The sequence below is a fragment of the Vulpes vulpes genome, chromosome 13 (assembly GCF_048418805.1).
Source record: "Vulpes vulpes isolate BD-2025 chromosome 13, VulVul3, whole genome shotgun sequence".
Classification (NCBI taxonomy): Eukaryota; Metazoa; Chordata; class Mammalia; order Carnivora; family Canidae; genus Vulpes; species Vulpes vulpes.
In genome coordinates this window covers 14,963,679-14,988,407 of record NC_132792.1, presented here as the reverse complement: position 1 = coordinate 14,988,407, position 24,729 = coordinate 14,963,679, and the positions used below count along the sequence as shown (strand labels likewise).

The 24,729-nt window shown below is 40.5% G+C and overlaps 1 protein-coding gene across 1 annotated transcript in view; it reads left to right on the top strand.

Annotated features, from left to right (window-relative positions):
* Positions 1 to 632: 632 nt before the first annotated feature.
* Positions 633 to 24,729, top strand: part of FER1L6 (fer-1 like family member 6) — a 156,442-nt gene continuing 132,345 nt past the window's right edge. The window contains exon 1 of the mRNA XM_072733968.1: positions 633 to 734. Coding sequence (XP_072590069.1) covers positions 712 to 734 — 23 coding nt within the window. The 5' untranslated portion in view covers positions 633 to 711. The remainder of the gene's footprint in view (positions 735 to 24,729) is intronic.

Below are 24,729 nucleotides of genomic sequence, written 5' to 3'. Positions count from 1 at the left end.
ATGTTCCTAATCAACAGATACTAAATGTTAATATGGGGAAGGTCTGAACATATCATTGATATTAAGAATGGGTCTTACAGTTGTAAAGGTTGAGAATTACAGGTCCAGTTGATTTCTTGGGTTCTTTCTAGGTCTGACATTTTGGAATTCTAAACTAAAGTGTCCAAGACAATAGCCATTAGTCACTTGTGGTTAAAAAAAATCCATTCAGGTACACTAGCCACATTTTAAATGTTCAGGAGTAGTCAGATGGGTTAGGCTACCATATTGATCAATATAGATGATGGAACATTTCATCATCACAGAAAGTTCTATTAGACAGCCAGATGAACAAAATGATTTTATTAATGCGTTTTCCTTGAGATGAGATAGTCTTACCATATAATTCTTGGAAAAATATAAGTTTGAAGCTGAAGGCATTTAGCCTTTAGTCCTGTCACTGAAGAGAGTGGGAGGGTAATTGGCTAAGAAGCCTAACATATGGACCCACTCTTCTTGCGACAGTTTGCCTTTGCACCTTTGATTATAGTAGGTAACATGATGCTCAGAACAGCCGTGCACACCAATGAGTGTTGATTCAGCCACACCCCCAAATGGTTTCACCCACTAGATTACTGTGAAACTCAGAAACTTGTGTCCAGGATCTGGATACAGCCAGACACCAGGATTTTGCTGGTTCCTAGGCCAGAGGAGCCGCTAAGAAGAGGAAGAATGGAGAAGCCATCCAAAGCCAAGTAACATATTTCCTTCTCCTAACAGGAAGGTTTCTCTGGGTGTGGCTGGAGCCAAAGGGCTGGGAGCTGGGGGTAAGGGTCTTCCTTCAAAAATCCCCAAGGGTTGTTAACTGAGACTTAAGGTTTAGTAGGCAAAGGTCATGGGCCAGAAGGAAGGATATGCTTAAGAGATGCACTTTCCCCTCTTGATGAGAAAATATATACTACTCAATGTTGAAAATTTAGACAATACAGGATCTATGGAGATTTAAAGAATCCCTCATAATACAACTGGAAATAACCCTTATTAACATTTAAGACAATTTCCTTAATTCCTTGAGCTGGACTATAAACAGTTAATGTTAAATGCTTTCATTTTCTGAAGCCAGAGCCTGTCCTTACTTAATTACACTGACCATTAAGCCAAGTGAAGTCTGGTTTCATTTCTCTCTCTGGCCATCTCCTTCTGCTCCAGACTCTCTTCTCTCTGTTTGTAAATGACAGGCGAGGTCTTTTTAGTCATTTTGCAAGAATGATGTCCACTGGCCTCATTTGTAGACTTGCTGAGGGAGCGCCTCTGGGATTCAAACTGTATCCTGGTGACCATGGTGGCCTTGGGGGTTAGTTGTGTGGTTCAGAACAGGCCTTGGCCCTTCATTTTGTTTGGGGCTAGATAAAAAGGGTCTGGGCACATTTGTATTTTTCATCTGCAAAGTGATTTGGTATAATGACATGAGCTCGTCGGCTCAGACTGGGGACAGGTTTGGGGTTCTGGTATAGGACTGCTACTGAATCATTTTAAAAATTCAATCATTTGATAAATATATCTGTTATGAGAATAGTGCTTTCCTAGGCATGGGCTCACAAAAATGCATCTAAACAGATCATTCTCTCAGAGTGCTTACAGATAAGTATATTGATCAATAACAACGTAGGTGATTGTGACTGAGGTGTTATAGGTATTAGGGTAGGGGTCTGCTCAGGGTCCTGTGGGGGCCCAGGTAGGGAAAAATATATCATCCATTTGAGGAGATAAAGGAAAGCATCTTAGAAAAAGTACATCTAAGCTGAAAAATGAAGGATAAATAGGAAAGAACATGCCTGAATGTGGAAGTAGAAGTGAAGGTGAAGGAGAATCTTCCAGATAGAAGGAACAGCTCGAGTAAAGGTTGGGACATGAGAAAGCATGACGCGTTTGGAAATGACACGGTCAGTAAAGTGTCTACAATGTCCATGTTGTATATTTTGCTGGCAAATGTCTTGGACAATAGTGTTTGCTTCAAGACTGGTCTGTGTTGATCTCTAATGGCACATTTCCCTTCCTCCCCAAGTGCAAATGCCACTGGTATTCTGAAGACCAAGGTCAAGGCCACTTTCCTCAGGAAAACTTCTTGGATTTCCTCTGTTGTTAAAAAACTCTCACTCCTCTGAGGGAGAAATTCCACAGAATTCTTATCCTCTCTGAACTTCACACTTCATACCTTACTGATGCTTCTCCTTCTGCCTTGACTATGAACAGATTGAGATCAGGGACAGCCTTCTTGCCTTCCAGAACCTTACCTGGTGCGGAGAGCAAAAATGTACTTAAACAACATGTGTGTCTTCTGAGAATTCTGGGTTCCTGACTAGAACTGGTCTTTTGTGTTGTGTCTCATGCATTGTTTTTGAGATTTTAGCGCATTTTCTCCCTCATTGCAATTATTGTATTTTTCTCCAGGCACATACCCTGATACCCTACCGTGGTTAGGCTCAGGATAATTTTCAAAAGAAAATAGTGGCATTTGATTTTGTTTATTCATGCAGATTGGATTCATTAGGATGAAGGTTTTAAGTGGCATTACAAATAGTGCCTGGAGGGCTCTGCTATGAGTGGGCAGAGAAGAGAATTTCTCACGTGGGTAGCAAGCCTTCTAGTGTTGTAGAGGGGTTGTAGCAAGGCTTATGACCAACCATTATGCCCTTGTAAGGCTGCATTTGTTGTAAAATAATGAAATGGTTCCATATCAGTAGTTAAGTAGCTCTTACCTTGAGCCCACTGAGTGCCCTTCTGCCACCCAGGACCCACTCACATCCAGCAATTAATGGGTTACTGCTTGGCATAGTGGGTGGTCTCCAGGATCCTGCACTAAGTGCCATGATTGGTGGTGTTTTGATAGGTCAATTCCCAAGCAGCTGATATTTTGACCATAACTCCCGATGATCGATTATATGTCTCAGTGATTTTGAAGTATTTCCTCCTGAAGAAAACTGATTTTGGGGGGTATTTTGGACAAAAGAGAGCTGATTAGGAAACCATATAGGGTAATGATTCCAGACACTGACTTCTTCATTTATTCACTATATCACATTAGGCACGTTACTTCACCTCTGCTTTTCTATTTTCTTGTCTATAAAAAAGGAAAATAATACATTTTATTGGGATGCATGGGTGGCTCAGTGGTTTAGAGCCTGCCTTTGGCCCAGGGCATGATCCTGGAGTCCTGGGATCGGGTCCCGCATCAGGCTCCCTGCATGGAGCCTGCTTCTCCCTCTGCCTGTGTCTCTGCCTCTCTCTGTGTGTGTCTCTCATGAATAAATAAATAAAAAATCTTAAAAAAATAATACATTTTATCCATCCACCCATCCACTCATTTATTCATCCAACAAACAACTGTGCCAACCCTAACCTGGAAATGTTGCCTAATGGTGACCAGAGAGACACTTAGCGACTTCTGTCTGGGGGACTAGTCACACAACTAGTTTTGAAGGTCAGATGAGACTTTGAAAGAGAAAGCCTTTTAAACTGTACAGGAAAAAAAAGACTGTACAGAACTTCATTAATGTGTGTTGTCACGTCAATAGCAGTATCAGTTCCTTGGTGCGTACTCAGAGAATGGGCTAGGGCATGTTTGTGCAATATAACATTTGTAAGGCCCTTTGGTTCTTCACTTTATTCATGGCATTTGTAAAAATCCTGCAAAGTTCTAAAAGGACTGTGCACCAATTTCCATTTACTGGTATTTGATGAGAGACCCCTTGTTCCACATGCTAGTTTTCTCCAAAACAAAAAGAGCTTTGCAGTTTTGGCTGAATGAAAAATAATATACAACCTTTATATAAAGGAAAGACAATATAGGAAAGGCTATAACGAAAGTAAAATTAACGCTAAATCCTACCTGACAATCTTTTTGATGAAAAATCCCTTCAGGAATCTTTCTATGCATTTTTTTTTTACATAAACTGTATCATATTATACATCCTGTTCTGTAGTCTACTTCACTCTGAACATCATCATATACACTGAGAGCTGTCTTATCAGGTGGGTGATTGAAAAGTGTTTAGCATTAAAAAGTGCTGTGACCCCTGTGGTTTGTTCCATCACAGCATTCTAGAATCCTGTGGGTTGAATCCTTTTCTTGCATTTTTCTCCCTGAACTACTAGAGCTTATGTTTAGGTCTCATCTGGTGGTATTTTCTCAGTTCAACAAATAAATACTTGTGCTGTCATTGTTGATGAGCACAAGGGATCTCATAGTATGTACAAAGTTTGTTTAGTCCACAGTTGATGGGCTTTTGAATTATTTCCCATTTTTGACTAATGTAGCAATTTCGTAATAAATATCCTTCTATACTCAACTTTGCCCATTTGCAAACTTTTGCAATCCCACCTTCAGGATAAATTCCTATAAATGAGAAGGCTGAGGTCAAATCTAAGTTCTAATTCATATTTGTATTGGGGTCTATTAAGGAACAAGAGGAGTGTACGTTCTGGACACTGGAGGTTCAGCTGGGGTGGTGTGAACGCTCACGACATAACCTGAGGACAGACTATAAAAAGTGTTTAGCATAGAGTTGAAGAGTGAATGCTGTTGAGTGAAGGGGTCACTGACCATTGAAAGCAGTTTCTGAGAAAGTGAAGGGACCCTGCTTTGGAGTCCCTGAAAATACACAATGAGTGTATCCTTAAGAGAGAGCCCTGCCTAAAAGCAGAGAGAGGGACTAGCTTCTTTTCAGCTCAACAAATATTTCAAGAGCGCCCCTTCAGTGCCGGGCATGGGATAAGGCCTGGGCATCAAGGGGCTCTCATTCAGGGCAGGACACATGGTGACTAACAGGAGTGGCAGTTCAGAGTGGATGTGTTCCAGTGGGATCCTGCTCAAGAGTCAGTGCGATGACCCTGGGTGGACAGAGGGGGCATGCAGATGGAAAGAACACTTCTCTCTAGAGCTCGGGGTTGAAGGATGAGCAGGGACTCCTCAGGCAACCAGGGAGGGCCCCCAAAACTCTCAGCTGTGTAGATGCTGGAGACTGGGAGAGTGTGTGGGGCACCGTGGTACACTCCGGCAGGAGCACAAAGCACAGAAAGGAAGGTTGGTCCTTAGAGGCTATTTTCCACACCTGGAACCACCTATCTTATCTTATCCTCTGGACTTCCTTCCTTCCTTTATCGCGCCAGGCTGGGCTTCCTTGTGGGGAGGATTTCTTTTGCATCTATTCTTTATGTAAAGTAATAGTGTCCAAGCAGCATATGGTAACTGTCAATTGTAGAACCTGGCTCTGTTTCAAGAGCAGTCAAGCACTTGCCATTTGAATAGGTCAAATACAATTGAATAGAAACAACTTCATATTCTTCAGCTTAATACCAAGGTTCCCCAAGGTCTGGGAAAAGAGTGCAGAAAAGATGAATTATGATTTTTTTTTATTTTTAATTAATTTTTATTGGTGTTCAATTTACCAACATACAGAAAAACACCCAGTGCTCATCCCGTCAAGTGTCCACCTCAGTGCCCGTCACCCATTCCCCTCCAACACCCGCCCTCCTCCCCTTCCACCACCCCTAGTTCGTTTCCCCGAGTTAGGAGTCTTTATGTTCTGTCTCCCTTCCTGATATTTCCCAACATTTCTTTTCCCTTCCTTTATATTCCCTTTCACTATTAAGATAAATTATGATTATGAGAAGCCTAATCCACTATTTTATATTCTTTTTAAAGTCAGATATCTCAGCATAATAATGATGATGGTGGTGAGGATGATGGTGGTGATAATGATGGTGATGGTGGTGGTGGTGAGGGTAGTGATGATCATGGTGACAATGAGAGCTGCTAACTCTTGTGGAACACTTAACACATGCTAGGTACTATGCTAAGCACTGCCCATGCATTGTTGCATTTAATCCTCCCAACTATAAGGTATGAAGTAGTATCATCCCCATTTTACAGATGAGGGAACTTAAATTTGAGATTAAGAAAGTGAAAGCATTCAGTTAATCAGAATGTTCAATTGATCAAGACATGCAACCAGACAACCAGGAGAGAATGAAGTCCTGGTGCTCAGAGGCAGCCATCATGTATAAAGCATTTTTTCAGCTATGCATCTACCATGGTACTAGTTATATATCATCCCTGTGAGAATTTAAAACATCACACATCACACAAATAATTTTTTGTATCTCATGGATTTGATGACAAACACTGGACAAGAAAGACAGCTAGATAGTGCAGGTACCTACCTGTCCTTTCCTCTCAGTTCTCTGTCCCATTCTAACTGTTCTCTCACTATGAAGAACTGTCAAAATTGGATGAATTGTGTGATATGGTACTTTTTAGGTTCTTTCTTTCTTTCTTTCTTTCTTTCTTCTTTCTTTCTTTCTTCTTTCTTTCTTTCTTTCTCCTCCTCCTCCTCCTCCTCCTCCTCCTCCTCCTCCTCCTCCTCCCCCTTCTTCTTCTTCTTCTTCTTCTTCTTCTTCTTCTTCTTCTTCTTCTTCTTTATGCCTATTTGTATAAGATAAACTTTTGACTTTGATTTAAAATTTAGTGAGATGTCTAAAGTTCAGTTCTCTCAAAGTAAAATCCTTAGCTCCATTACTGTTACTTGTTATTAATAAATTCTTTTCCTGTTTTAAGGTATTAATATATTATTTAGGATATTGGTTTGGCTGTGTGTAATAGACACTAAGAATGGTGGCTAATATAGATAGAAATGGACTTCTCTTACATGGAATAGTCAGGGGGGAGGCAGTCCAGGACTAGGATGGCAGCTCTGCTCCATGAGGGTTCCCAGGGACCCTGTTTTTGTCTCCCTTGTAGTTCTGACATCCTGACAGTGTTTCACTCATCTGCAGGGTCTGCTGAATAATTCATGTTCCAAGTAGCAGAATGCAAGAAAAGACAGGGCATAGCATGACCCCTGTCTTTAAGGATGGAGCCGGGTTACAACATCACATTCATGATCCTCCTATTGGCTAAAGTTATTACATAGCCGTATTCAGCTTTAAGGCAACAGGTTGCAAGGGATGCTGGGAAATATAATTTTGTAACTTCTATGGCTATAACCCTAGCTAAAAATCAATTCTATTACTATGAAATAGAAGAAAAGAATAGCAGGAGACAGTATTCAAAAATAGAGCTGAACAATGATGAGAAAAATATATATATAAATAGAAGTTTTATTATTTTTTTTCTGCACTGCAATGGATGGTTTTGCTCAAACCCTGGAGTGTATTTCCTCTTCCTTGGAAACCATTGTCCTATGGGGTTGTCTGATTTTCCAACACATTGGAATGCCCTCTCTGAAAATAATAGAATGCTGTTCTTAGTATCACAAGCTCCAGGACCAGGTACATTATTTGTGGGGTGTAATGCAAAAGAAAATATAGGATCTCTTGTTCAAAAATGATTAAGAATTTCAAGATGGCAAAACCAGAGCAATAAAGTTAGCATGGGGATCGTCTGAGAGTGTGGCACTTAGTACAATTACACAGGTCACATATCCATGATAAAGCTGGCCCTGCTCAGCTCTAATGGGGGAGGTGGTGGCAGAAAAGGTGTTAAAGTTCCAACTGACTTCTTGCCATTGCCACATAAGTTCTGGCCATCAGGAGTTACAACACAACGTGGTGTAAATCAACACTCAGAGTAGGACTTCAACAGCTAAGTGTTAGAGTTTGCTAGACTGGTGGGGTGACCACTGGTGGAAGCTTTGGGAATGTTGTCAGGTTTGGGATGCCAGTCATACATTTCTGTAATTTAGAGAGAATGTCTTGTGACTTCATTAAATGTTCTTTGCGTGACTTCCACCTGAAGGTAGGTTAGTACTATGTTTAGTAATCTAGATGACCTACTTTCCTCCGGGTTCTGGGACAAAGACTCTGTCCATATGCCTTGGGAATTGTCGGCCCATTCATTTTACCTGTTTCTGGGCCTGGTGACCGGAATGTACACTGCAGGAATGTTGAATTGGGGCCAGCTCTGGGAAGTCATCACAAGGAGGGCTAGACTGGTGGGATGTAAATTCAGGTTATGGCCAGGGAGGGAAGTCTTGCCAACTATTAGGTCAAGGCTGTAAAAGGCAATACAGGGATAGATCAGAAACCCAAGAGATCTGGAAGACTTTAGGCAGTGGAACAGATATGGAATAAGGCAAATGGTACAGAATAGAAAGTGTAAATAGTTACAACCTGGCTCACAGTACTGTATTCACATCCCTAAATCCATACAGTTCTGAAATCTGACAGTTTTATCTAGGTTTGGCCCAGAGTCTTTTGTTGTAGAACTTGACATGAGGCTATTACTTATTGTCTTTATCCCAGTTAATATGAATGGCAACATGTTTTACTATAGAAATTTTAATAAGTTTGATTATGGAATGCTGGCCCAGACTCTAATGGGAAATTATTTAATACTCTCTTTCTTTCTAAAATCAGAAGCATTTTGAATTTATGAGGGATAAAGACCCCCCCCCACACACACTGCAATCTCAAGATTCGGGGCTTATAATATATAACATTTGTTGAACATATGTTATGATATATAACATTTGTTGAATATATATTGTGCCAGACACCGTTCTGAGCACTTTATATGTCTTAATTTCTTTAATACTCATGGTGCTCTATGAGATAGATAACCAATATTTTCTCCATTTGACTGGAAAGAAATCTGGAGCCCAAATAAGTTTTGTAATCTGCCTATAGTCATTGATAATTGGTAAATGGTAAACAGTGAGAAAGGTGAGTGTCTGGGGGCCCTAGTTTTATATCATGGAAGTGAGTCAACCATCTCATCTGGGGGCAAGATGGCTTGGCTGAATGATTGGGCAAATCAGTCCCAATAGTGAATCTATTTGTTGGGGGACTTATGAAGCTTAATGAAAAAGTGTTCTTTCTATTATTTCAGCAGCAGTCAGACCTGTACTAGTCCTTTGGGAAAATCAAGTGACCTTTGAGTGGGTAAGACTTCATTGATAGAAGTCATACTTCTTTATTTAAATATCCAAAGGGCAACCCAAGTTTTATTTGTTAAACTGAATTTTTGGCTTTGATTGTAATAGATATACTGTGTTTAAAAAATCTTTGCATTGGCTTTTGTGAAAGCACTATTTGTCTTAGTAGAAATCTTACTTTAATCCTTTTCTCAAAAATTGTACTTCTGGTTAAGAGCTGGGTGGGCTGACTGATAGCATCTTAGTTTACTGAGGCCCACATTATTCAAGGCAGAATCCCAAACCCTGACAAAATAAAAACAGATGACATTTATTGTTTCTTCTAGATGTTTCACATTTGTCTTGGTAAGAGAGCTGAATTAGATTAGTTTGACAGGATTTGTTCTTTAGGAACCTTTACGGACTGCTCTTTTATACCTCTATACATCATCGTGTTTCTACCCAAAGTTTTTGTCTGATAATTTCTTTTCACTTTTTTTTGCTTTCTAGAAATGGATGCAATGTGTGTATCATAAATAGTGGATGGCTTTATTATATAATTGCTACAAATTATGATAGAAGTTAGACAGGAGTATTAATTCTTCCATCAGTACTTGAATATGAATCAAGGGTTTTGTTGATAAGTAAATTACCTTTTTTTTAAAAAAAAAAAAAGATTTTATTTATTTATTCATGAGAGACACAGAGAGAGGCAGAGACACAGGTAGAGGGAGAAGCAGGCTCCATTCAGGAAGCCCGTCGTGGGACTCGATCCCGGGTCTCCAGGATCATGCCCTGGGCTGAAGGTGGCGCTAAACCGCTGAGCCACCAGGGCTGCCCAAGTAAATTACCTTTTAATGAAATCTGGAGAAAATTTCTTATCATAGTTTCTCAACAGATTCTTAACAAATCTTTACTTTTGCTTACAAAAGCGTGAATATTCCAAGATGTTTAATGTTTTGGAGCAAAAATGATTCTTGGATTAACTGATATCACAGTAGCCTGGTAGTGATTAATCGGAATTACTTTTTAATACTGATAGAATGGGACTTTTTCTTTTTTGATTGCATCTGCATCTTTAAACTTCCTTTCTCATTTGTAAACTCTTCCCAAGTAAAAACCATAAATTTGCCTTCCCAGCTTCTCTTGGCAGCTAGGATGCAGGCATGTGACCAGGCTGCACCAGTCAGGTGCTTGCATTTGAGGTTCTGAACTGAACTTTAGTGATATGAATAAACAGGTGTGGCATAGAACCATTTTGGTGTGGAAAAGGGCAAATGGGTCTGTTTACTCAGAGAGGGCAATACTGGCAGTGCCCTCTTGTTTCCAGTGTGACAGATGAGCTGAAGTATCTGGGTCCAGAGGTGGGGTCTCCTAGGGGCCATCTGTGGTGTGAGATGGGCATAGTTCCTTGCTTTTTTGTCTTCAAATCTGGTTCCCTGAAAATCTGGAAAGTGTCATTCCTTTCCTATTTAATCTAGTGGGCAAATGGGGTTCTATAATTTGCAACTAAGAAATGTAATTGATATAGCTGTGATATGAGGATAATGACAAGGAAATGGGATTCTTTTATGTGTATCTCCTTTCAGCTGTTAAACAAGACAATTTGGCAGGCCATTCTCACTGCAGTCATCATTCATTTGAACTCATTCACTGTTAAGAACAGCAAGCTGGAGAGAGTGATGCATATGCAGGCAAGGTGTTTCTGAGGAAAATGGAGGATGACTTAATGCCAGTGCAATGATTGTCTATGAATCTGGAATTTACCTTTGGCCTTGGGAAAAAGAGTTAAAAGATGAGCCATGAAGAGGTCCTAGATAGAGATCTTCTGGAATGTTCCAGGGTCTTGGCTTCAGATGCATTAAGAGCTGGTTGGAACAAAGAATACATTTCACTGGAGGCCCATGATTTGATTTTTCCATTTGCTTATTCAACACGAATTTAATAAGCACTCTGAACTCTGCACATACAAAGTATTGGGAAGACAGTGGTGAATTAGGCAGAGCCAGACACATCTTTGTTTCGTAGGTACTCTGGGAGTTTCAAGTGCCCTCATACAGACATGAGGAAGGATAACAGGCTTTATTACTATTTGTAACCCAAGACACTGGACACTGGAGAGCTTAAGTGATTTATCCACAACCACACACAGTAAGTAGTGGAACTAAGAACTGAGTTTGAGATCCTGTATTTTTTCTAGGATACCAGCCACTTCTCACCTACCAGAGTTCATGTCAACTCTGTGAGATAGGTATCAAAATATGACGACTTCTTTCCACTTCTAGGAAGGAAGCCAGAGTCAAAGAGGGCTTAAACTGGCTAATAAAAAGGTGGATCTCCACTTTCTAGGGCTTGTAGTCCCTTTACCGTCCCTCATTTTTACTAATCCAGGCTGTCCTGTCATTTATATGTGGATTGGGAACATGTATTGAGAACTGTTCTTGTTGGATGATATGCAGGAAAGGGAAAATATCAATAGTACATCAGACATCTTGAGATGAGGGTCGAGTACCATAGGATATAGTCAAATGTGGGAAGTGGGGAGTGGGTGGTACAAGAAAGGAAACTCTACATACTTGGCCATTTTTTCCCTGATGGCTGTGGTATTATAAAAGACACAGTCCCCACCCCTACTTGATACCACAATCTAGTGGGCAAGATAAGTATGTACACAGCTGAGTCATCCCTATCATTAGACCTGTGCCTCTTGTATTACATTTATCCTACTAGATGGCATGAGTTTCTTTCTTGTTTAACTGAATATTTTATGGAGATGATTCTAGGTGATAGAGAAATATAGAGAACACACAGGTGTAAGAAATAATACAGAGATCTCCTGTACCTTTTACCCAGTTTCTCCCAATGGTAACATTTTGCAGAACAATAGTACAATATCACAACCAGGGTATGGACATTGATAACATCCACTGATCTTATTCAGATTTCCCAAATTTTACTTGTCCTCATTGTACTTGTGTGTATGTGCATATGCATGTGTGTATATTTAGTTCTACAAAGTCTTATCAGCAGTGTTGGTTTGCAAACCCAATACCATAGCCAAGGTACATACAGAACACAAGGATCCCATGTATTGTTGCCCTTTAAAAAAAAAAAGGTTTTATTTATTTATTTATTCATGAGAGACACACACACACACACAGAGAGGCTGAGACACAAGCAGAGGAAAAAGCAGGCTCCATGCAGGGAGCCCGATGTGGGACTCGGTCCCAGGTCTCCAGGATCAGGCCCTGGGCTGAAGGCAGGTGCCAAACCACTGAGACACCCAGGGATCCCCTACCCTTTTATATTTTTATGACCACACTTCCATCCCTCCCTAGTTTTATTTATTTTGTCTCATGTGTCCTTGGTATCTATAAAGTTACTTAATTTGTATCATATGAATAAAGCAACTAACAGTACCATAAGAGATTAACATACATAAATAACATCCACTGGAGGGGAGGGGAAAGAGCTATTCATTTGACCTGGACCTTATAGACAGAGAATGAGGAGAAGCAGAGTGTAACAGCGAGTGTGCTGGCAGCACTGTGGCTAATTTTGAGAGGGAGTACCTGGGTTGGAATTTCCCTTCTACCACATAACGTCCCACCTAGACCTCTTCAGTTTTCTTACCTTTTTTTTTTTTTTTTTAAAAAAGAGGGAGGTGGGGGAGGGGCAGAGGGAGAGAGAGAATCTTATTTATTTATTTATTTATTTATTTATTATTTTTATTTTTTTGAGAGAGAGAGAGAATCTTACGCAGGCTCTACACCCAGTGCGGAGACCAACTCGGAACTTGATCTCATACCTGAGATCATGACATGAGCTGAAATCAAGAGTTGGACACTTAACTGACTGAGCTACCCAGGGATCCGAATTTTCTTATCTTTAAAATAGGGATGACACTAGTGGCCACCTCAAGGGTTGCTTTGGGATGAAGGCAATAGCAGGTGTACCATCTTTGCCAGGGCCTGGCATATAGTGAGACTTACCTCAATAAACAGATGGGGCTCTGGATAGTCTTGGTTCTAGTTGAGAGGAGTCTTCACTGACCTTGGGTGGAGGTCTTATCTCATTCTGCCGTGAGGACACATGGACTGAAATCTTCTCCTCGAGGCTGCTATGGGAGAAGGGTCACTCAGCTAGTGGCCAAGCATAGCTGATACCCAGCCATGACCCCACTGTGGTTCTGTCATCCTTGCCCTTGTGGTCATTCCTACTGAGGCTCCAGAGACACTACTTGCACTTTTCACATATTTTATTATGTCCTATGGGTGAAATAATATATCAACCAGCAGTTGTGAATCTGTGGATTAGTGAAGGTTCTGGGAGGGATAGTGTTCTCCTGAATAATCAAAGTCTGGAGTACCAAAAGCCCTACCAAAACTTTGCACGATCAGTGGATGAGCTTTATCTCAGCCTGAGCTGTTCCTAAGAGGTGTATAGGAAATCATTTATAAGAATCAGCTTCCCTTTCCTTCAACTTCCTCTTTGTGAGATTGAGGGAGGGTATTTACTGTGGGTCAGATCTGCGGTGTTTGGACCTCTCTTGGGTCCACTGTAATTCCCTCACTGTTTACACACCTGTTATGAAAAAATAAATCCCTGTAGGTTACAAGGATGAAGGCAGTTAGAGCAAGATCCAAGTTAAGAAACCTTCACAAATCCCCCTGACAACTATCAAACCCCCTGCAACAGGCCACTGCAGCAAAGGCCTGTCCGGAGGGCTGCAGAGACTATATGGTTTTTTCTTTTTCAAGACTGAGGTTGAACAGAGCCTGACAAAGTTCCTTCCATCCACAAATTTCTTTTCAAGTGGTGCCATCATCAAAATGTATTGTGTCGTATCAAATATTACTATCTCCACCTTTATTTGGAGGTTTTAAAAATATTTTTATTTATTTATTCATGAGAGACACAGAGAGAGAGAGAGAAGCACAGACAGAGGCAGAGGGAGAAGCAGGCTCCATGCAGGGAGCCTGACGTGGGATTCGATCCTGGGTCTCCAGGATCATGTCCTAGGCTGAAGGTGGCAGTAAACCGCTGAGCCACCTGGGCTGCCCTATTTGGAGCTTTTTATAATCTCAACAGGCCAGGGATTTAACACGTTACATATGAGCAGTGCAGGGTGGCGCGTATAGTGAACTCTTTCCTAATTAACAAACGTAGGCCTTACACTGCTGTTCCCATAGGCAATGGTTTTACAGGGGAGGGGACACGACACTAAATAATATTGGGTCATGAAGAAAGCTATTCTCTTTAAAATTATCTTCCATTTCCACTTTTGTCAAAGAAAATGTCCTTAACAGCTCCCTGAAAATTGCCAATTCTTTTTTAAAATGAGAACAAGTCTTATACTCAGAATTAGTTACAACTATGATTTAGCAATAGTGTTTCTCTCACAAAATTTATTTTATTTATTTTTTTAAATTAACATATACTGTATTATTAATTTCAGAGATAGAATGTAGTGATTCATCAGTTGCATATAGCACTCAGTGCTCATTATATCAAGTGCCCTCCTTATTGCCTGTTACCCAGTTACCCCATCTCCCACCCATCTCCCCTCTAGCAACCCTCAGTTTGTTGCCTATAGTTGAGTCTCTTGTGGTTTGCCTTCCTCTCTGTTTTTGTCTTATTTTATTGTTCCTTCCCTTTCCCTATGTTCATCTGTAAAACTTATCAAACTCAACACCCAAAAACCCCCAAAAAAGCCAGTGAAGAAATGGGCAGAAGATATGAACTCACATTTCCAAAGAAGACATACAAATGGCCAACAGATACATGAAGAAATGCTCAATGTCACTTAGCATCAGGGAAATACAGATCAAAACCACAATGAGATACCACCTCACACTGGTCAGAAAGGCTAAAATTAACAAGATAGGAAACAACAGATGCTGGTGAGGATGCAGAGAAAGGTGAACCTTCTTACACTGTTGGTGGGAATGCAAACTTCTGCAGCCACTTGGGAAAATAGTATGAAGATTCCTCAAAAAGTTAAAAATAGAGCTACCCTGTGACCCAACAATTACACTACTAGGTATTTATCCAAAGGATACAAACATAGTAATTCGAAGGGGCACATGCACCCCAGTGTTTATATCAGCAATGTCCACAGTAGCCAAACTATGGAAAGAGCCCATCCAGTTTATTTTTGAAGTTACTTTGTGTGAAGGCATCTGTTACTAGTTTACCACTTAAAATAAAACATAGTTTTATTTTATTATAAATTTATTTGACTAACAAATGGCAAGCTAATTTTAAAAACTCAGTTAATGATAAAGGAGAGATGTGGTTTTGGCATTTTCTGAATGTGGTGTTCCAATAGCTGAAAGTGGGAAAACATTAGTGGTAGGACTGCTGAGAGGAGAACTGATTTTAGAATTAGGTCCTTCAGGGTATAATAGGACCTTGGGCAACTGAGAGTTTTGCTAGGCTTCCATTCCTTTATCTTTATCAGTTAGATAAAATGGGTTAGAGTCTCTGAAACATATTATCAAACACTTGTTGTCTGCAAAATGTTGTGCTTATGAGTGTGAAGCTACTATGATGAAAATAGGATGAATCTTGCCCTGGAGGAGTTTACAGACCAAAACAAAACACAGCATAGGTTAATGTATTAGTGGAGGAGGCAAATAGGCAACTATCAAGGAAAGTGGGATATGGCTGAGTTCTGGCCCTGGATCTGTCACTTATGACCTGATTTCCACCCATCATTCAACTTCTCTGAGCCCCAGGTTCTTTGTGATTAAACCAAAGGCTGTCCTACACCTGCTCTGGCAGAGGTTTACTTTTCTGTAAGGAAGAGGAGCATCTCCCAGTGAAGGGTGTAGGTCTGGCTGCCCCAGCCTGTTGACTTGGAGGTCTCTGGACAACTCTGAAGCCCATCACCAAAGGTTGTCCCCAGAGCCAATAATGGATCCTGTAAACACAGTATCCCAAACCAGAGCACAAAGTACTTTCTCCTCTTGTCAAAGTCTTTCAGTCCTTCAAAACAACATGAATTTCCATGGCTTTGGAGAAGCCTACTTTCTCCTCTGTGTTCTATTCTGATTGCTTGATCACTCTATCATGACATGTCATGTTGTCTATCATGTCTATCATGTCTATCATGTCTATCATGACATATCACATCATATCATATCTGTGTGTGTGAGCTTTGCACTGGCCTATGAATTGCCAGTGCGAGGGACCAGATTTTCACTCCTTCTGTCTCTGTAGCACATAACTCAGTCAGTGTCTGGCACATAGTAGGCAATACTCAGCTCTTATGTGAATATGTGCACCTGTGCATGTGTGTGTGTGTGTGTGTATGAATGTACTGGTGGTAAAAAGAGAGTCATAAAGTTTGGAAGAGAGTTGAATAAAGATGTTTTTTTAAAATCAACTTTTTATAGAACAACATGAGGAAGAGTACACAAAGCAAAAATAACAACTCAATAAATGATCACTCAGTCTGTAAATAACACTCAGATCTAGAGCTAGAACATTGTGTGCTCTGCCCGCCTCCTTTCCTCTCAATCTTATCCAAATGCAATTGCTTTCTTCACTTCTTTTTTTCAGTTTTTTTTCCTGTAAATTTTTATTTAAAAAAATTTCAAATCTACAGAAGAGTTTTAAGAACAATGTAATAAACACAGACACTTTACTTTGATAGGGTACTTAACATTTTGCCACCTGTTTTCTTTTTTCAGTTGTAGTTTCTGCCTTTTTTCCTCTTGGAACTATTTGGGAGTTAGTCGTAGACATCATTACGTATAACCATAAAATAATTTATCATTCATCATTTCCTAAGGGCAAAGGTACTCTTTTACTCAACCACAATACAACCACTACACTCAGGATATTGATACAGTACGACTGACACTATTGATATAATGCTATTGTCCAATATGCTACAAGTTCAGATTTCTGCAGTTGTCCCAGCAATGCCCTTTATATCTATTAGAGGCCTTTTGGTGGTGGTGGGGTGGGAGTAGAATGTAGGCAAGGAGTCTCACACATTGCACTTAGTCATGAAGTGTCAGTCTAAGTTTAGCATAGGGTGGTTTCCTGACCTTTTTTATTTTGTCTTTATGAAACTGACATTCATAAAGACCAATTATTCTGCATATTTTTCTCAATTTATACTTGTCTGATTACTTCTTCATGATTAGATGCAGGCTGAACTTTCTTTTCTCAGAGGAGCACACAGATGATGTGTTCTCAGTGCATCACTGGGGAAGGCACATTGTGATATCCATTGGCTCATTATTGTTGGTAAGTGCAATCGGTTTAGTGATGTCCACCAGATTCCTCCTAAAAGCCTTTCATCCAATGGTTTTATCCTCCATGGATGATTCTTAGCTAATTAAGGATCACTATAGGGATTGCAAAATGGTGATTAATGAACTTTTTTTTCTAATATTACCTCTGTATAAAGAGAGATTTCCCTCTTCCTCTTTTCTCTTCTAAACCCCTCCCCCTCTTTAGCATCAGTATGGGCTTATGGATTACTTATTTAATGTGCTATGATACATCCTTGGGTTATTTATTTTGATACTCAAATTTTCCCATACTTTGCCAGAGGGAGTTCCTTCAGGTCAGCTCCTGTGTCTTTTTGACATGCTCCCATCAGCTTTTGAGCACTTTCTTCCTTTCTGGCATAGTAAGATTGTCCAGGTTCACTATAAGAGAGGAATTGGACTGCCTATCTAACTTCTTATAACTAAGATGTTAGAAAAAACAGAAAGGTGAAAATCAATGCTCAACTTCAACACTTGCAAATATAGCCTTGAACTTTGACAAAAACCAATAGGTTCTAGACTGGTCTTACTGATCACTGAAGTTCCAGAAATGGGTTATGGGAAAGGCAGTTGTCTGTGAGAAGCTACAGGGTATAGACCCTGTTGGTGATGGGTAGGCCCATGGGCTCAGCCAAGTACAGTTTCATGAATGCCTAGTCAGCACAGTTCCTTGAGTGTATCCATGGTAATTGGAGACAGGAACCATATGGTGATTAAAATGACAAGTAATTTTAACTCTTGCTTCATGAACAATATGAGAGCAGCAAACCAATTATGAAATTATCTATTTGCTTTGCATCAATTTTAAGTTCACTTGCCCTCTCATCTATAGAGATGAGGATGCTCAGCAAAAGGGGCCAATACAAGAAAAATGGAGGTGATGAGGTTAAAGATCCTCCAAACTGGCTGATGCAAAAAACAAACAAACAAACAAACAAACAAAACACCAGATGTGAAAATGATCCACCAAAACAGAGACACTTAGGGTCAGGGACTTCTAGATGGCTTGCATTTCACTTGGCAGGTATCTCTCAAACAACTGTGCAATGCCAGATGAGTATGTGAAAAGAATTAAATATACCTATGTATTAGAAGGGGACAAAAAATAACCTCTTGGTTAGAGGTGGTCATTGGCCACATCGCCAGGATCCTGATATCACAATAGGATAAATACCACTAGGAATGTCCCCAGTGAACTATCCACATGCTTTAAGGTTGTTCTGCATCCACCCAGTTGTTTTAAGTACAGAACTCCAGAAGAGAGCCTACACTCTTTATGGGGCAAGTTCAATGAGAAGACCACATCCTGGAGATGATTTGAGGAGCAGCTGATTTCTATCCCACAGTGTGTTGCCCTACTTTTTCACCATAGATTTTCCAGGTCCTTCAGTATTATTTGCTGAGTTAATTAAGATGTTGCCCTCTGAGTTTGGAAAGTGCATTGATATTTTTAGATAAAAGATGGTTGCAGGCTGACCTTTTAAATAAACAGCGCTGAATTTTCTAAGGCAAAATAAGAGTACTGTGATATCTCATCCACTTGCACCCAACCACCCAGCATTTTCTGGTCTTCTGCTTGTTAAGAGAAGAGGGTGGTTATTAAAACAGAGGTGTAGTAGTCAGACTTTAAAAAGTGAACTTCCAGGGAATATTCAGGCATTGAGTCAGTGAATGCACATACCACTGTTCTCTACCCATTGCAGACGTAGATAATGTACTCCAGCTTCAAAAACTTCTGAGCCGCTTGTCTAGGGAGCCACTGGCAATTGATGAGAGCTTAAATTTAATGTAACCCAGACCAGAGATGAGCTCCAATGTATTCCCTTACCCTTTCTTATACCTGCTCATTGTTGGTTGAAATGATGGCCCTGGTACAAGATTCGTAACTGTCATAGGACATTTGTTAATGTTCACTCTATCCTAATTGACTGAACCAAGAAATAGTCTAATCCAAATAACAATTTTTAAAAAACACTCTTCCATTCAAGAAAAAAGGCCATATGATCAAGTAGAAGCAGTGCTAGATTGACAGGCAAGGGTCTTGGGGTCCACTCCAAGTCTGACCCAAGTTTGATCTGTGTGACTGGGGCTGACCTGGCCCTCAGCTTTCCTGCAGAGGGAAGGCGTTGGACTGAATTGCTAAGCTTTCTCCAGTGTACATTCTGCATTTTAAAAAATTTTCAGTGCATGCTGTATATTATTAATTGGATACCTACACTGGATGGGATGATGGGGGCAAGAAAAATTAAGTGTATCTTACCTGTCTCCAGGAACTTTCTGGGTGCTTGGGAAGACATTGAGGGTGATGGTGATGGTAATCCTTTCAGATGTGCCCTCAGTCTATCAGAATATTATAGCCACTTGGGATTGAAATCATCTACTTTTTGCTGTGCAACAATAGTCGCATGAGGATGTCCTGTTTCTCTGGATCTTTCACAAGATGACAGTACTTTCCAAAAAGAAACTTGTCCTGTAGCCAGTTTTTGTGATGATTCCCCTGTGTGGTTCAGTGTTAGTGTGATTTGGGTTCTTTGAGATTGCATAGACCAAAATAACATGCAGGTTAGCCCCCCCAGTAAGGGAATTTTATTCTATGGATACACTAAATATGGGAGAATGAAACAAGGAAGTGTGGAAGTCAAGAGCAAAGGTATGGGGGGCACATCTTGGCTCCATCACCTGTAGGGTGGTTGATTCCAGATAAATCACTTAACTTCTCTGTATCTGTTTCCTTGTCTGTAAAGTAAGGATAATAGTAGCTACCTTACAGAGTTGTTTTGAGGATGAAATAAAATAAGAATATAAAAATGTCACGGTTCCTGGCATCTCATTAATGTTCAAATTAATAATTACCATTTTGGTTATGATTATTGTTACATGTGGAATGGATTCCAGCAGGTAGCCTTGTAGGTGAGCGGAAACCTTAGTATAGCTCCACTCTTGGGATGGGAACATTGTATAGGAACTGGTATACTGTTCTGGATTCAACTGGTATACTACTCAAGAGGTCCGATTATCCCAGAATCCCCCTGAGTACCAGGCTTCCTTTCATTCTTTCTTGCTTGGTCATATGTAGACTCAGCCCCTTTGTCTCTTCTTTGACTACTGCTACCACTACCAATTAATTTCTTTCTACTCCTTTACTAAATAGTGACTTCTGTTGACTCATAGCTTTTGAAGCCCTATTGCTATTCCCTCCTTGTGGCCTCAGCAGGCTCTTTCCCTGTGTGAGTTTGGCCTTCTGCCCCTGCTACGAGCATCTCAACTCTGACTTGAATTTAAATCCTTTCATCCATCACTTTTATGACAAGTCACCTTCCAGACTGCTGAGCAACTAAGGGTTGAGGTCACATGGTTCTGGAATGTCCTGACCCCTGGGAAGAAGCCTATGAGGGTCACAGGCAAGCTCAGCCCAGGCTTTCCAATCCTGTGGGCACAAAGATGAGCAGATACCACCAAAGCTACAGCGCTCTTGCCACCCAAGTTGGGAAAAATATAGGAAGCAGTGTTATATGTGTTAATACATGTATTCATATAAATGTTAATAGATGTTAATAATGTTTTAATCATTAACATTTATAATACTGTAATTGTATATATATAATATAGCTTTATTAATGCTTTTCATTTTCTCTTCTAGAATATTAGCAACTTTAGGAAAGGCATTTAATTCTTTCTGGTTCTTTTGTGTCTGCTTATGGCCCAATATGGATAACTGGTCAGTAATACAAGACCAATATAACTGCCCTTTCAACAAATATTTAGTAATAATGAATTTGCCTCACTTTTCCTGTTTTAGAAAATTTTTTCTACTATCAAATTAATTTAAAGGTCTTGTTGAAAAGTTACAGAGGGAAACTTTTGGAAACTTCTTATGGGAAAGAGGAAAAGAACTAAGAGATGACAGAAACATAATTCTAAGAGATGTTAAGAAATGTCACTTGCAATGTCTATGATCTTGAGCCAGTAGCTTACCTTCCCTGGGCCTCTGTTTCTTCATCTAAAAAGAAATTGGTAATAGTCCTACTTACCTCCAAGATTAGGAGGGCTAAATGACACATTCATAAGGTGCCTGCTATGGTATTTGTCTATTACCTAGTGGGTGACAAAAAAAAGCAATTGGTTCCCCCCACTGCATCTTACCAAGAACATGTTTTCATTACTGTACATCTCAAAGAGAAGAAGGAAAACCTGTGAAGTTAAAGATTGAATCTCATATAGACTCGTTTTTAGGTTCTTGCCCCTGAAGTGACCTCAGTTTACTCTTTCAAGTGACTCTCATCTAGCTGTTTACACAAGGAACACCTCCTTGGTACACAAAAATGCATTTTTCCACTAAGCTTCAAACATGCTGAGCTTTCCCAGTACCAGGAATTTTATAGAAAAGCTGTAGAACAATTTGTATCATGGATTGTTCCCTTTTCATACAAGTATTGAATCACGAAAGTCCAACCACTGACTTTTGACATTGAGTGGAATCCTTTTCATGTGAATTCACTAAGAAATGCCTGCGGTAATAATAGGTCCAATATTAAAACCTGTAGACAATTTGTATCCATTGCTTATGTCTCAAAGTTTTTCATTTTACCCATCTCTTGAAGTTAAACCTATTTTCAGTCATTAAAATCAGGACGCCTGGGTGGCTCAGTGGTTGAGCTTCTGCCTTTGGCTCAGATAGTGATCCTGGGGACCTAGGATCGAGTCCCACAATAGGCTCCTTGTGGAGAGCCTGTTTCTCTCTCTGCTTGTGTCTCATGAATAAATAAAATAAAAAATATAAAATTATATAATTAATTAAAATCAGACCATTTTCTAAAAACAGGAATAGAACTTTAATGTAGAGGATAATTTCCTATTCTTCCAAGGAAGATTACATCATTTGAGGGTTGACTGGGTGGCTTTTTCGGCCTATTTTTTTTTACAATATTATTGCACATATATTTGAGAGTAGCAAAAGAAGAGAGATCAAACCACCATTTTGAGGCTTTTTAGCAATGCCAAGGAAAGAAGGTATTTATTTGTTGGAGAGTGGGGCTTAACAGCATTTCCCAAATTGTTGTCTGTGGAAAACCAATGTTCTAGTCTCTAATTTGGGAGAACTGGATAAAAATTCTTGTCAAATCAATTTGAGAGTCACTAGATTCTGTGGTACTTTGTATTTTTGAGAAGTCAAATACACACTAGTATTTTGTTGAATCTAGGAAGTTGGGTGAAACTGGGTTTACTCCCGTACTTTCCAAATGTATTTTATTCTTTTTTTAAAGATTTTATTTATTTATTCATTAGACACACACACACACACACACACAGAGAGAGAGAGAGAGAGAGAGAGAGAGGCAGAGACACAGGCAGAGGGAGAAGCAAGCTCCATGAAGCCTGACATGGGACTCAATCCCGGGGCCCCAGGATCACACCCTGGGCTGAAGGCAGTGCTAAACCGCCGAGCCACCTGGGCTGCCCTCCAAATGTATTTTAAAATGAAATCTTTATCGGTGGAGGTCCATTTGTGAATAACAAGGTCTGGATTCAAGTTCTGGTAGGCTGGGTCCTCCAGAAATCAGATTCCAAGGTAGCATTGGCCTGCTCAAGATTTATTTGAAGAAACACCCAGGAAGGATCAAGAGGTAGGAGTAGGAGGAAGCAAGGTCTTTGGACCACGATACAGGTGTGACATCTGTGACAGCAGAAAGGAAGGGAAATTGGAGGGAGAATCTTCTTGTGGCCCAAGTCATCCACTGGAAGAGTTCTGAGTCCTGCAGAAAGGGCCTGAATTAGTTTTCTCATTGTGATTAGTCATTAGCTGGGAGTAGTCCACAGGCAGTGTGGCCTCAGTGTGGCACAGCTGGCGCTGTCAGTTAACAACACCTCCTACAGCTGGAGCTCTGAGTGGCACTTTTTCACGACTGCCACGATTTCTAGTTGTGCTCCTTGTTAGCCAAGCAACCTTGAGTGAATCAGTCAAGGCCTCCGGAACCTAATGGGTTAATCTACTAAATGAAGTGGGGGTCGACAGATCTGTCCTTCTGCCTCAAAGAGCTGCTGTCACACATAGCCACATATGAAAGCTGTTTCCATTCTATGAAGTATTCTAGAAATAGAGAAGATATTTATTATTATTATTTATTATGGCTAATAAATATTAATATATTTATTAGCTGTAGGCTTTTCAAGTATATTAGTTGCTAGAATGTCATTGTCTTGCCATCACTGATCTGAAATTCCCACAAGCCTACTACCATGCTGGGCATCCTCAATAGATACTGAGTAAATGTTTGTTGAATCACGATAACGAGTGTTGTGAGTTCTCCAAGGAAACAGTCCATGACTCTGGCTGTACGTGGGATAATGATTGCAGACACGGCAATGTATTTCCTCTGGCAACAGACCACATGGCAGAAGGCAGAGCATGCGGGAGGGTGGGGGATGATTCCTGTTGATCTGATCTGTGCTTATATCTGGAACCAATGATAGCAGCTTCATGATCAGGGTTCTATTCTTCCCAGAGTGGAGAGGGCTGGAAGAGAGTTGCTCAACCTTCTTGCCTGGCAACATATTCTCTCTTTTGCATTTCTAAAATAACTCTGAAGCTAATTGAATTGTGAAGATAATTCCCCCGACTTCATTCTAGATAATTGTACAGCATCACTCCCCTGAAGTTCATTTCCCAGGACTGTTTACCAGTGGCATTAGTGACTGCTTTGAGTTTGGCCAACTCATCCTGTGGCAAAGTACTGGTCAGGCCTAAATGGTTAAGAAGCAAGCACAGGAAAGAGGGTCAGTGAGGTAGCAAAAGTGATTTCTTACTGGGTAATTTCTTAGAGTCGACCGTAGCTCATCTGTTTGACTCCCCTCTCCTAGGGCTGGTGGTAGTTTTCTCTCTTCCTTCTTTGCACATTTCCTTTCACTGGCTCAGCATTTTGCTCATTAAATGTTTATGGAGTGAACCAATGAATGAATTACATGTGTGTACTGTATGCAAGGTGCTGGGGAGACCATGGTGAAGCAGCTAGACAGAGTTCCTACCCTAATGGGACCTTTTATCTAATGACAGTGATAAACACTAATGAAAACGAATCACATAAAAGTAAAATTAGAAACAAGGATAAGTTATGAAAAGAAAAAGCACTAAGAACCCGGGGATCTGCTGAACCTGAGGAAAGGCCTCTGACAAAGTGACATTGTGACCCTGGAGGAGGGGACAATGTGAAACCAACAGAGGTGAGTGAAGGCATGTGGATGACAGATATGAGAGGAGCAGGTGCAGAGATCCAGAGGGAGAGGCGTGGTCCCATCAAGTCACTGAGGGAAGATGGTGTGGCTGGGGCAGACAGCAAGCAGCCGGAGATGCAGCGGAGAAATGAGGCTGCGAGCATGGGTGTTGACTCGGCATCTCCCTGCAATGAGCAACCAGCCTACCTTTGCTGCGGAGAGTCTCCTGTGCAGCCAGATGGTGTCTGCTGTCACGATGTGCTCTGCTATCCGAGTGAGACACAAGTGCCTCGGGGGAGGGTATCGGATACAGGGTATCACTCTGTATCGGATACAGGGTA